Source organism: Pseudopodoces humilis, chromosome 9, assembly GCF_049639895.1.
Source record: "Pseudopodoces humilis isolate 2021_Gansu_Grassland_sample_001 chromosome 9, ASM4963989v1, whole genome shotgun sequence".
Classification (NCBI taxonomy): Eukaryota; Metazoa; Chordata; class Aves; order Passeriformes; family Paridae; genus Pseudopodoces; species Pseudopodoces humilis.
This window is the reverse complement of record NC_142208.1, coordinates 16,451,761-16,465,887: the sequence shown is the minus strand read 5'-3', so window position 1 is coordinate 16,465,887 and position 14,127 is coordinate 16,451,761. Positions and strand designations below refer to the sequence as shown.

The following is a 14,127-nucleotide window of genomic DNA, read 5'->3' as shown; positions in this document are numbered from 1 at the left end:
TCCATTATGACAGTACAGATTATCAATTGCCATTGACCAAATTGCCAATCGGATGTTGATAATTTATCCATTTTCATTTTTTTCCCTTTTGGGCTGTACATGTGAACAAAGATCCAAGAACGGGGAGAAAATAATTATACAGGAAAGAGTAAAGACATAGAAGGACTTTGTGAAGAAAAGATTCACTGCCATCAAAGTATGATTTGGCATTTTACTGTTTTACTGAGAGAAGTTTAATACACACATACATGCTCACACACACACACACACATACACACACAACTAGACCTTGAGAAACTACTCCTTAAAGCAAATCATGTGGGTTTGGTTTATAATTCCCATGTGTGTAAATGATACAGGACTAGAAATATCTCATGTTGAGATTCTTGCATCCCCAGAGCTGCTTGAGAGATAAACTGAACCTGATGTGATTAGAAATGCAGCGGAAATCGTTTCTCAGAAGTGCAGCTGTTAACAAGCCCCGAACAAAACTGCTCAGCAAGACACGCAAAAGGACATTAGACACACTAGGGGAAAAAAAACCAGAGTGTCAGAAGATGTAAAGGTGGGACGTAAAAATGCAAGGGTTGTGGAAGAAAAGAGGAGAAGAATGGAAGAAAGAAGACAGATAAAGGGACACCGGTAAAGAACACAAAAACCACCTCCTAGGTACGTCCCAAGTTCACTTTGCGGGTTGTTGTTTGTGTCCAGGCTGTGGTAGAGGGCATATGAAACAGGGTTCCCATTGTTTAAGGAGTCAGGAGTGTCAGCCCGGCCCACGAAGCTATCCCGGCTAGATCCCATGGTGGGGAAGTAGCTAAGCCTCTCCACAATGTCAAAGGAGGACAGGCGCCTGGGAGCAAGAGGCCCACTTCTGGAGCAAAGCTGGTGCTGGGAGTGGTGACTCTTGTTTCCTACACTCCCCTGCAGCTGTATGGGGTCATCTGGGTTCTCAGGGCTGGGCACTGCCAGGCTGGCTAGGCAGTCTGGGGGCGGAGTTCTGCAGGATTTGTGTTGGAAGGGCTTTTTCAATCGGAATGGGAGTGGGCTCATTAGGTACACATTTCTGGGGAGCATGTGTCTGTCCCCATAGACATCCCCTTTGGAGTCAGGGTTCCTGGAGACCTGCTGCTGTTCATGCCTTCGGATAGTAGTGAACCTGGTATAGGAAGCTGGGCATGCGCCTTTGCATCTGTTGATTTTATGCTTCTGAGGCCCATTCAGGTTGCTGCTGCTGCCGCCACTGTCATTAGAGGCATTTGAGAGAAGATCTATCTCATCAGTGCAAGCTGAAAGCGTGTCCATGGGGATGACATCACTGACATCCGAAGCCGTGTCCTCCACATTGCTGCAGGAGAGGGAGGATTTCTCTGCAAAGCTGGCAACATCCTTCTCTTCTTGGTGTGCTTTTGACAAATCCAGAAGGATCTCTGCAGAGTATGCAGCACTCAGACAAGTTTTAGACTGAAGAGAAGTGGTAGGTTTGTTTTGCCCAATGGAAAAGTCAAGTGAGGGCATTGATCGGGATCTCTGGATCAGCTGCTCAAAGGCACTGATACGGGAGGAAACGGTGTCTTTGGGAATCTGCTCTGAATCCTCTCGACTAAGGCTGTGCTCCATCCTGTCCTTTGCTTCATTCTCAAACTGAGATGCAATATCCTTCACGCTGCAGGAGGAGACTGTGTCCAAATGGATCCTGGACCGGTTGATCTGGTGCATGTCCTTATAGAGTGTTGTGAACTCCATCCCACTCTTTCTGGAGGCAGCAAACAGGTAGCCTTTCCTAGAGTTGGTACCATACTCCTGCAGACTCATGGTACTGCCAGATTTGATGGCATACTCTTGCTTCGACTTCATCAAGATGTTTTCTATGCTTTCCCCTATATCTACCATGAAAGCCTTTTTATTATCAAACAAGGCCGTGGAGCTACGAAGGTTTTCGCAGCTTTGAGCTTTCTCGTGAGACAGCAAGATACCCGTCTGGTCCTGCACAAGAACAGCTGGAGCTGCTAGTTTGGGTTTGAATTTAGAAGGGAGGATTTCAGTAATGCAGGCTTTGGCAGCTGATAAGGGCTTCTTATGTTTACATGCGTGACCTAACATACCGGTATGACTAGCGTTAAAGGTTCGGCTATTAACTGAAGAGGGTGCAGTCATATGAGCATTCCCACCTTTACGATCCACTGGTAAGCATGCAGAATAAAATAAATACAACCTGTTAGCTTAAGTGCTAGAAAGCTATTGAGAAAGGAGAAAGAACATGCTTGGATTTCATAAAATGCACCTTAAAGAAACAAAATTCCAAAACATAAAGAAAAGCAGGAAGAAACTGCAAAACAAGCCACGCTTACAGGAGTAGGTAAAGTGCTGCTAACGTTTCTAAAATGAGAGGCTTGGCCAGAAGCAAATCTGGAGCACTTTTAAGGTATCCTCCTAAAAAGTGCTAAGCATCATGAGCTTCAAGGGAAGCTGTGGCACCATGGAAAAGGGCAGCTGAACTCTGGGCAGGATCAGGGTGTCAGCAAGAATGCAGAGACACTAACATTGCAAAAACAGCTTAATACCAAGCCTGTAATCACACCTACTATGGTCTCACCACAGTGCTCGCCAAACATTTTATTCCTGGGAGGGAGAAAACAGTCAGAGGCTGACTGTGCTAGCACAAGCACACCACATCAGCAGACCTCACCCAAGAGATGCCTGCTTAGACATTCCCCATACTAGGAATAAGCTGAGTGTCCTTCAGACAATGTGGTTGGCCATGGTTGCTTTAAAATCCATGGAGTCAGATCAGGATTTTTTTTTTTTCAATAGGATTCAGTCTGGTTTCAGCATAGACTGCAGTTTTTAGGTCTGTTTCCGATTTGAGTTCAAATTCAAATGTCAAAATAACCATTCAGGTTCAATTGCAGTTTGGGGAACTGTTTAAACAGATTTTTTTGTTCAGATCCAGTTTGACTCCCTGCCCTACAGGCCTGACAAAATGCTGAAAAACAGCTGGAAGATGGAGACAGAGAGACCTTTTTGGTATGATGTACTATTTTTAGGGAGAGCAGCTCAGAAACCCAGCACATTCCTTCTCCAGTCCTCTCCCCATCTCAAGCCATTTTTAGGTTGAAGTTGGCTCAGAGATACATTCCCCAGTACAATTCCCTGATGGGAGTCATGCTCTTCCTTGTCTCTTTTAGAGAGACAAGGGGGAGGGAAGAGAAGGAGATTGGTCTCTTCTGGCTCGCATTCCTGGAGCCTGCAGGACTGGTTCAGCCAGCAATTGCTGGTTCAGTGTCAGTGGGTTGAGTGTCAGTGCATTCTCTGCACAACCCTGGCAGGCAGGAGGCTGTGGAGCACAGGGCACCAGCTACACCAGGGTAGCCAGGCCAGCAGACTGATGTAGCCTGCTGAGATTCTGCTGCGGGAAGAACAGAAAAGGCAGGGAAGGGCTCTAGAATGGCAAGGCAGTGGGAGCAGATGGATAGCAAGGCCAGCCTAAGCAGCCTTAAAGTAGAACATGAGGGTGTGGGCTGTGGCTGAGGTGCTCAATAGAGGGAGCTGGTCTCTCTTGAGAAGAGGAACCTGGATCAGTTAAAGGCATCATTAAAAATCTTGGCCATTGTGGTCTGAGAGAAAAAAGGAGGGAACACTGGGGATGGCAAAGAAGAAGGACAGCATAAATCTCAACTGGCTTGAACTGGCTCTAAACCTTGCAACAGTTTGCCCATATCACCTGGCTTTTGACACTGTGCAGAACAGAGAAGAGGTTAATGTTCTAACCACCTACCTTTCGTGGAAGCAGAGCTCGAAGGTCGCTTGAGACCACTCAGCCCCTGGAATGGGATATCTCCACCTTCCAGCACACTCTTATAAATCTGCCTTTCATTCTCCAAGGCAGCAGGGTCCCCCAGAGCTAGCTCTGACTCTCTCTTCACTGCGTGGTAGTTGGGTGAATAAGTGGAGCTAGAATACACAAAAAAAAAGGAGAGGGACACCAGGAGGTCACACCTGCTTGCTGAGATCATCATGTTAAGTAAGAGAAAACTGCACTTGTGAATGCAGAATAGACTGTGTATGAAGAACTGGCGCTGATTAAGAGGTTATGAATACATTGCAATAGTGTTCTGCATTTGGGACTACCAAAGCATCCTCCACTTGAGGGAACTCTCCAGTCTTAGTTCCCTGGGAAGCAGGCAGCAGAAAAGCACTCCTCTGTTTTACAGATGAGACAGCAGTCACAGAGCTGATGTATGATTTCCCTGCAGACACAATGAAATTCATTGGCTAGATGGAAGTACATAAAACCTTCCAGCTTCCAGTTCTCTCTCCTTAAACACTAGCCACACCTGTCCTATGCTTACAAAGCACAGCTGTTCAGGAGGTCATCTCACCCAGCTCAGCCTCCCAGTCATCACACTACAGTTCAAGATTCCCTGAACAGTTTCTGAAGCCCATCAGTGAGGGGCTGTGCAGAGAAGCAATAGTAAAGGGCTATGGATTCTATCCTGTTCTAATTGCCAGAGAAATTCCCAGATGCACACAGTTCTGTTCAGCTTTGCCTTCTACTACAAGGAATAAAAAAACCTGGATTCTAGGTCTAGAATGCATATATGTAAATAGAATGCTGTTAAAATTAGTACAATTTTAATCCGTTAGGTTTTTAAAGACTGGAAATTTATTGCAAATCCCTTTTCTAGTCATGAAGCTAAGCACAAGTATGCTCACACATCTGATTTCTAGATTTCCCTGTTTTCTCTCTAAAAGAATAACTGACATTGCCATGGTATAAATGGCTTTTCCAGGTGCAAAAAACTTACTAAGCAATCAGGCAGATTGTTTTCCTAAAAGCTAAGCTAATCGGATACCAGGTCTCGTGCTCAACCAGGCTATTCAGAATAAGATGGAGTCTCGCACAAAGCTATTCTGGGGCCAAAGCATGACTGCTGGAAAATTTGAAAAAATAAAAACACACAGATTTTCCAATTAATAAAAATATTTCACATCCTGATGTCAAAGAGTGATTCAAATTTATGAGAATTTGGAAACGTTTGTGGTTGTATCTGTTTGTTGCAGATAAAATCGTACATGTATCTGTTTATTTTGGATAGATGCTGTATTTCTGGGGTAAAGAGAAAGCTTTAAACACACCAGAGGACTGGCTTTGGAGGTGGAATTACACAATGTCTAGATGACAAAGATGAATTTAGTTTCCGAACAGGTCATATGAAATCCACATAAATTACTTTCTGAAGGAAAAGCTCAGGAAAAGCACCATGAAAGAGAAAGGGAATACTGTCAGTTTTTCAACCTAGACAATGCCCAAACAGACATATAGCTACAAAGCTACTGTTTATCAGGGCTATCTCTTTGATAAAGAGTGCATCTCTTTGTCAGGTATCAGAGGAAACCCAGCCAGTTGCTGCAGGGAATAATAACCTGCCCTGAGGTTAGTTGTTAGCCTAGCTGCTAAAAAACAAAGGGTAAATCCTCCTTTGGGACTAAACCTGGGGGAGATAGAGGAGGAATTTGGCAGAACCTCTTTACTACCTGCTCCTTTATTCAGGCCAGGATGCAGCACTGTATTAGAGTCAAAGCAGCCTGCAACATCAGGTGAATGAAGGGAGAGCAACGCTGCAAAAAAAACCCCAAAACAATAAACTCCAGCTATCTGTTCTCTCTGCTCTCTAACAGCAGGGAAAAACATGCAACTCCACTGGGCCTCGCTCTTGTGTCCCATTCCCCGCATACTCAGCTTGTTTCCTCTCCACTGGCATTTCTGAATGCTTTGTGTGGCACAGATAGTGCTGCCATGAGCAGAAACCTTACCAGTTGCTTGCAAATGTAAGATATTCATGCCAATCTCTGAGATTTTCCTTTAATTTATTGCTCTCTTCCTACCAAAACAAAACAGTTGCAGTGGTTGTGTGGGCTTCCCAGCAGAATGACCACAGGCAGAAGGAAACTGTGTTGAAAGAAGTACAGGAGACCTCTAAGGCCCCCACAGGGGCAGTGAACACACATGGTATTAATGGACATCCGGAGGAGAACCTGCCTGTTTTAACAAACCACCCTCTTAGAGGGGATCACTGTCTATGAGTATTCAGTAAAATTACAAGGAGCAGCAGGCTCACAGTAGGGGCTGGCTCTGTGGCTCAAATAACTCAGGATGACTCAAGTAACTCCACACAGCTCAGCATCTTGCTCTGGATTTTGTGTACATGTGTTCTTCTTCTGAAACAAACCAGCTCCATGTACAACTCATTTACACAGAATATACTGTTCATTACATATTCTGCTGAAAAAGTGGTGCCCAACAGATCTTTGAGATATATTGTTACTCCTACCACTGCGCCCTTCCTGTAGGCTGGAAAATTACTGCCTTTCATCAGCTGCATCCATCTGATCTGGTGCATTTAACATGGAATATCGAGCAGCAACTAATCTATCACACATGTGTAACAAACAATTTTGTGTATTCCACACAGTAACATTCATCTTGCATGAAGATACAATTAATTTGCAAAATTTATCAGATGAAGTTAAAGGTCTGTTGTTTTTCCTAAAGCCACTGACTAGCACAATCAGCAAATCTTATTTAGACAATGCAATCACTCATGTAATCACTTCAAAACTCATTCTGGATCAAAAAGCAGACAATGTACCAGGACTCACCTAAAGCACACAGAAAATTCTTATGGTACATGCATTTGTCTGTATCCATCCCCCCAAAAGCCAAAGCATTTCCAGTGCCCAACACTCTGTCCTACATGACCTCGGACTGTAAAAGAGACATCAACAAGCAATTGAAAAACTTACTAGGAAGAATGGTCTGTGGAAGTTTCCAGAGGAGTAACACCTGCTGTATTCTGCAAAAGTCCAAACAAAGGAGTCACTGATATGCATTTACATGTGAGAAGAAAAAGGCTTGCTTAAGTAATTTTTCCATCTATTGCTTCAATATTAGCCTACAGGAGACATTGAGGTTTTAAATCTAAATGCAATTTAAGCTGTCAATGTCTTCGCAGAAAAGCAACAATTTTCGTGAGTTCCTTCAGGGCAGTGACAGGTTTTTAGCACAGTGCAGTGACTATTCTTTTGTCTGCAAATGAGTCACTGTGAATGAAGCCAAAAGCAAGAAGAGATAACCAGCTGGGCCATGACCAGGAGACACATGCTCATAATTATTTCCCCAAGCTTTCCCCCAACCGGTCACTGCCCGCCTTCGCTTTAAAGGTGTATTACATTTCTGCAGCACAATACATTCCTCAGCATTCAAAAAATATCAAAGCTCTAAAAAGAAAAGCAATGTTTCAGTTCAGTTTCCTTACTTAAGAGTAGCAATGCCAGCTGCACAGGTTCAATAGCAAAAGCCAGTTCTTAGCCGCTTGCTTTAAATCCATCTAACGCTGCTTAGACATGTTATTTAAAAATTCAAGGCAATTTTAGGAGCAATTCTATATTTGGTGTACCCTCATCTATGTGAGGATTTCTATCTAGGAAGAAAAAGCAAATCTTGGGTTTGAAAAAGGAGCTTTTCCAAGTCCTGGTGAAATGCCGCAGCTTCAAAAAAAAATCAGCAACAGAAAAAAAAAGAAAAAACAGCGTGTTACCAATTAATCTATGATTTCATGGTTCGAGTCCTGCAGACCCTCGAAGCAGCAGCAGCTGACCTGCCCTAGAAGACCATGGCAAGGTGCAGCATAAAGAAAATAGTGTAAAATCTCTCAGGAATATCCAAAATCTTGGATAGGCGTGAGCTCCAAGCAGAGAGCTGGGCTTGTATGAAGAGAGTAGATGGCAACACGCTTGAAAGGCACGAGATGATGACGTGACACGCCAACCAAGAATCTTAAGCTGATTGCTGCTGCTGCCTATTCATGTGAAAAAAAGAGGGTTTTTTTTGCAGACACTGAACTCTAAACCTGAAATGGGGACTGGGATGGGGGTGGGGGCAGCTGAATGCGAACATGGTGGTGGGGTGAGAGAGGAAATCACTGTATCTGAAATGGATTTCAAGCTGGATTCTCAGCATCACATTCTATTATTTCTGACAGCAACACAGCAAGCCATGCAGTCAGAACGCTCAGGACCATTATTTATCCCAACCTCATTTAATAATCATCCAGCAGTGAATAGATTAGAGCAGAGAGTTTGGAAACGGGGATTGGCAGCATGAAAAGAATAGGAAATACCTTCTGTGGCTTTTTATGTGGTGCTTTATAAAGCTTCTCCATTTTTTCTAAATCTGCCTCTAACTCAGTCTGGTAGAGGTAGAGGTCTTTTTCTAGATCACTCTGGTTAAAGAAGGAGAAGAAGAATGGGAAAACAATGCTTAGGGTTAGGGGAAACCAAAGGAATGTTAATTTTGAAAAAAAAAAAAAAAAGAAAGCCTTTTTAATTGAAAAAAGTGGAAGGTGGTATGGACAATACACAGAAAATCACTAGCAATTAATCATGTTTCAATCATTATAGAGGAAATAGCTTTAGGCAATTAACATTAAAATCAAGAGATGTGCAGGCCTGCTAGAATCTATTTCTACAAACCATAAAGTTATAAAACCCACCTGTAAAGAAAAAAAAAAGATACTGTAATAATATGCAATATGCTGTTAGTATAATTATCATTGCAAGTGAAGATAGCAAAACAACCACTCTAAATTATGGCTGATTATGATTTAAGAATTGTTTATTAAATCAATTTACTAGCTACTTAATTGTTAGGCTAATGAGCTCAAGCCCAATTAAAAAAAAATAAATAATCACTCACAAGCACACAAAACCCAAGCAATGCTACAAGAAAAAAAACCAAAAAACCACATACACACATATAAACGCGCTAGATGCTGTAGTGCAACATATGTGAGACACAATTACCTTTCTATCCTCTCTAGTAAGGATAGAGCAATCTCCAGGAGTATAATCCCAAATCTTTTTTGGAGGCTGATGGAAAGCAGAGGAAGGAAATGAGGAAATGAAGATAAGGAAAGACATCACAGAGAATATGGAAATTGGATTAGAACAGAGGGGAAATACAACAGGGAATTTGCATCAACACTGAAAAGAAATTATAAAATAACAACAAACCACAACAGAGAAAGAGAGAGAGAAAGAGGGATAAATTTGCTATAGCATAAATATCAAGAAATCATGGGGGGCAAAAGGGAACATACATGCATTGTGGAAGGGGCTGTGTTCAGTAATGTTTTCGGAAATTTTTTTTGCAAGGCGCTCTAAGGGATTTTGGACTCTCTAGAGGGTGCCCATAGCTGCTGGTTAAAGCATTCTTAACAAAAAACCAAAACCAAATTGGGGGAAAAACCACACAGTCATAAAAAGCATTTGTTTTGCTCATTCTTCTTTTCAAAATGAAAGGGTAAAACAAGGGCCTTTGATAAAGAAAAGGGAAGATCTTTCTCACTTCCACCAGCGTATGAATACATACCATGTGAACAAATGGCTGATTTTCCCATGGTGGCATTGTGGGGCAATGAGAATGTTGTGTTATTTTTTTATTTCACTGTTTGGGGGTTCGTTTGTGGGAATGTTTGGTGGACAGAGTGGGACACAAGAAAGTTTGGGAACTAGTTATTTAAAATTCATTCTACAGCTGAAAGTGTCAATTTCAAAATTAATTTCTTTCCTGTTTGGATGCACATGTAAGTATCAGGAAGGATTATTTGGAGCAAAAGACCAGACTGGACTCCCATGACTGGAGTGAGCAAAGCTACAAAAAGCATGTTCTTTGGGCTGCGGCAACAAAGCTCAGAGAAGGCTTTGCCAGCTATAAAAGTCTGAGATGGCATCCTGAATTCAAGTGCCTGACACTGAAGTACTACTGATGGACATCGACATTCAGGAGCTGGCATAGCTCTTGGGGAGCACGGCTGCATGGCTTTGGAACTGAAGCAAGTTCAAGGCAAGCCTTATAAGAGAGCAGCACTTAACAAAAGTGCCCTGAGCAAGGGGGGGAACTTATCAGAGACAGATTGCCCTGAGATACCCTCTTCTGGAATAAGGCCAAGGCTGCATGACTAAAAGCACAAATCCACACTTCTAAAGAACAGGTAGACCCCCCATACGTAGAAAGGACCAAGGGCATAAATCCTCTTCTTTCTTTAACACATTTTCCATTAACTCACACTAACTTGAAGGACCACAGAGATGACAAACCTTCACTCATTGCAAAAGTAGATGGCTGTTAATTACATGACAGGAAAGATAAACAGGTTTCCTCTCACTGTGGAAACATTAAACTATGACAAGTTGTGAAGAGTTAAATTGACAATACTTTAAAGCCTCAGTGAGGTAAGATTTACCTGACTTTTACTGCCTAAACATTAGGAGATCTCATCTCAAATGCTGCTGAAACTTCTTTAGCTTAGGATGGAAGATCCATAAGCTATAAAACATAGTTTTCTATGAAAGACTGGACTACTCAATCACTGTACACCCTTTCTTTTAAGCAGAAATTACACTATTTTTATTATGTGATCAGAGTGAGAACACAACTCCAGGTAGCTACATTCTCTGCAGAGGAACTTTGTCACTTCTGTCAGAACAAAGACTAGATTTAAAGGAAACCTGATCTCTAATGTCCATGTGCAGTTCCCTCTGAAGACAGTACTGAACCTTAAAACTTTGTTGTACACACATGGAATCTCAGTAGCACTCAAAAATTTTGTGCATGGGCATTTGACTAGTGACCTCAAGGGGAAAGCAGAAATGACAAACCATCACTATGTTTGAATACATGTGAGAGACTGATACTGACCCTCTGGTGCAGTAAGAGTAGCTTACTAAACAGTATTTAATAACTAAGTTAATAGTGTTTAATCAGTAAGAACCAGGCCATAAAACACTTTAAAGTCACATTTTTTCCGGTAGCCATGACCACTGATGTGTTCCCTCCATCAAAATGTTCTTTGTCCTGTTGAGTAATTAAGCTTTAGTTCATCTTTTTCCAGAGGGAAAATCAAGGCTGTTTTTTTTTCTCTCCACACATAGCAACACAGCTCCATTTGAAAAGAAAGAACACTGTTCTCAGACTCCTTTGGTTTCAGGGAAGGGCAAGGGCTATTCAACACAGGCTAATGCCCCCATTTTTATGCAATGGGCAACTACATGCATGAGGAAATAAGCAGGAAACAAGGTCATGATCTGTTTATGGAAAGCTGGAAATTACTGACCTGTAGTTTACAAGCCAGGGACAGGAATAAATAATTCTCCTTGACTTAAAGCTACCTATCATCCACCCTAGATCTTGTCAGAAGGAGAATAAGGGCTTTGAATAAGGACTTTTAAGAATGCAACAAAAATGCAGTTTGAACTATCGTGTGTGAAAAAATATTACCTTGTTGATACATAGTGCTGGAAGGTGGGGAATGTTTGTAAATGGCTTCAAAACACTAAAAGTGGCCACAGAACAGCTGCTTTATGTTAGTACCAGGATGACATAATGTACAATCACATCTTAAAATGAGTAAGGCAGCTGTTTCAGATTTAGGGCCTAGGAAAGAGATGTGACAATCATAAAAAAAATAAATTAAAAAAAAAAAAGGCAGGTTGACTTCATTGGTCATTGCAACTATCAAACTTACCGGTTTCCCAAACTCCAATTCCGAAAAGAATTTATACCAAGGTTCATTCTTTAAATCTATCTCTTCTGGGCTTATATCCCGAGTCTAAAGGAGTTGGTGATAGGGGAATGGAAGAAAGAGAAGGATAACATTATGCAAAGAATACACAGAAAGGGACTGTTAGAGATGCAGATCCCATGGCTTCCATTCTAAAATATAGATATTTAGCCTTATAATTTGGAATTTCTATAACATGTTTCTCATAAAGGCCATGAACCGCTCTGGAAACATCAGTTAAGCCAAATAGCATCATTGTGAGCAACATGAATATGAATGAATTGCATTTTACAGGTCAGAAGACCCATATAGAGAGAGAGACTTTGCAGCTTGCCCAGAGTCACAGGGAGACTCAGTGGAAGAGCTGAGAGTCAAGAAGTCCCTCAGTCCTACTGTCAGACATTTTTATCAAGTCCAAAGCTGCACGTACTTTATTTTTTTAATCTTAATTTCTTTAAGAAAAAGAGAGACTCGGTAAGACCTGAATCAAATACTGCATCTTTAACAGCACATGAACATGTGAGAAACCCTGTTCTATACACTGCAAACAGAGTGGAAGGTGGTTTTCTAAATCATATGAGACACATGTCAGAGAGAGCGCATCCTGAAAGATCTCTGAAAGGATGGATAGAGCGACAATATTACATGTTTCGTCACAAATAAATGTTAGAGTACCAGACAAAACTACAATGAAGGAAAATCAGACAGGACAGAAAACAGTACAGCTGAAAAGGAAACTCCCTTTCATTCATACCATCTGTCTTAGTGAAGCAAAAAAAAATAAAAAATTGAAACAGTTTAACTATTTAAAAACACTGCTGGTGAGGTAAGAAAATAAAAGTCCATTGCTAAAGCTTCTGAGGTACCACTCCCCAAAAGATATCTAGCTAATTCTTGAATTTCAGTATACCTGGTCTAAGACAGAGTGGATCTCAGTGCATTAAAAATATAAGCACATTATGTCTACTGTGCCAGTATGATCTCAAGTGCTCCATCTCAAGGAAGAAGGAGCCACACAGACGCACAGTGTCCTCATGGAAATAATTTTGTTACGGGTTACTGAGGCAGTTGACAACAGTGCTGGACTCAGATGTCCCAGATTCTGCCATAGCCTTTATCATCACAAAAAAAAAACCTCTAGGAAAAGAGCTCAGGATTGATGCTGAATGAGAGGCAATGCAAAATAAATAGTTACGTCATGTTTAATGCCTGATGGCCTGGAGAATCATTTGGCTACCTCTTAAAGGCACAAATAAAGGAATCAATACCTCTATCTTTTATTTACTGTACTCCAACTAAAAGTACTCATATAACTGTTTTTACATTAAAACAAAACCCACTGATGTCAACAGGAGGCTATTCAATGCTCTGAAATAGTTTTGGATTGCAATTCTGATAGTCACAGCTGTGGGTGTGATTCCAGGAGATATTCACAAATCTCCTGCACCTCTCTGAAAGGGGCAGTAACTAACCACTATAGTAGTGTAATATTTACTGAGACTTATGGAGACTGTGAAGCTACTATTCCAAGGCCTTCTTTCTTCTCTGGTCTATGGCTTCATATTAAAGCTCATAAAACAGCATTGGAAGTAACACAGCTATCACTTTCATCTTGGTTTTGATGCGCTCTGTACATACAATTTTTTTTCATTTATGCTGGTGATGGCTCTGCTTGTGGCTTTTAGACTCTGATACCACAGCTCAGTTCAGTACCTGATGAAGTCTCAACATGGAAACAGTGCCACTGGTGATGACAGACCTTTTGCAAATGCTAAAGTACACAGATGAAGCCGGCCTTTTGCCACAAGTTTTAATCTTGTCTGTTTACCGTGAGACAAAATTGATGCTTAAGTCAGCAGAAATCTGGCTCCGGGGTGGACTGCAGGAATGGAGGTGTCATACCATGTTCAAACCACTCCTCACTGGCACTTCTCTAATGGGCTGAGCCAACACCCAGTAGTATCAAGAGGGAGTCATCCACTGCCCATTGCAATAGGCACTAGGATCATGCTCCCATCAGGAGCAACTTTGTTGAAGTCAATGAAGGGACACGGGTGTGAAAAGAAGCTGGCTGCAGGATCTTCAAAAAGTGATGGACCTTGATTACATTTGAAGGAAAAAAGAAAACCCACCAAAATACTAAAGAGAAGCATCAGGTCCCACATCAGACTTGATTCTTACATATCTATTGATTTAAATTGCTATTCACTCTTGTGTAAAATCTTTGGCAGGTTTTTCAGGAGCATTCCTTTACCTATTCCATGCATGGATCAATGTCTGAGCTGTTAAGGTACAAAGTCCAGTTTACATTTGGAAACTCACATGCAATTAGCACTTCTAATTGAACCCTTCAAATTAATGCCTTTATAGAACAATTATATCTTTAAGCACTATCTTTGTACACTATTAACATCATTCAGTATTTTCTAGCAGTTGCAGTGTCACACTTGCACCATGGAAGGACACCTTAGGTGATCTGTGGTGATTTACACAGGAGTGGCTG

At 41.6% G+C, this 14,127-nt stretch overlaps 1 protein-coding gene across 50 annotated transcripts in view; it reads right to left on the bottom strand.

Annotated features, from left to right (window-relative positions):
- The window catches only part of SORBS1 (sorbin and SH3 domain containing 1), a 164,655-nt gene that overhangs the window by 20,811 nt on the left and 129,717 nt on the right, over window positions 1–14,127 (bottom strand). For 45 of the 50 annotated variants that reach the window (XM_088059985.1, XM_088060006.1, XM_088059992.1 and 42 more), the window contains 5 exons: window positions 11,589–11,672; window positions 8,866–8,931; window positions 8,184–8,285; window positions 6,808–6,857; window positions 3,779–3,954 (listed from right to left, as the gene is read on the bottom strand). In XM_088059985.1, the coding sequence (XP_087916111.1) occupies window positions 3,779–3,954; window positions 6,808–6,857; window positions 8,184–8,285; window positions 8,866–8,931; window positions 11,589–11,672 (478 nt within the window). Of the gene's footprint in view, window positions 1–662; window positions 2,184–3,778; window positions 3,955–6,807; window positions 6,858–8,183; window positions 8,286–8,865; window positions 8,932–11,588; window positions 11,673–14,127 lie in introns of all 50 variants that reach the window. The other 5 variants (XM_088060017.1, XM_088059999.1, XM_088060003.1 and 2 more) reach the window with 5 other exon arrangements.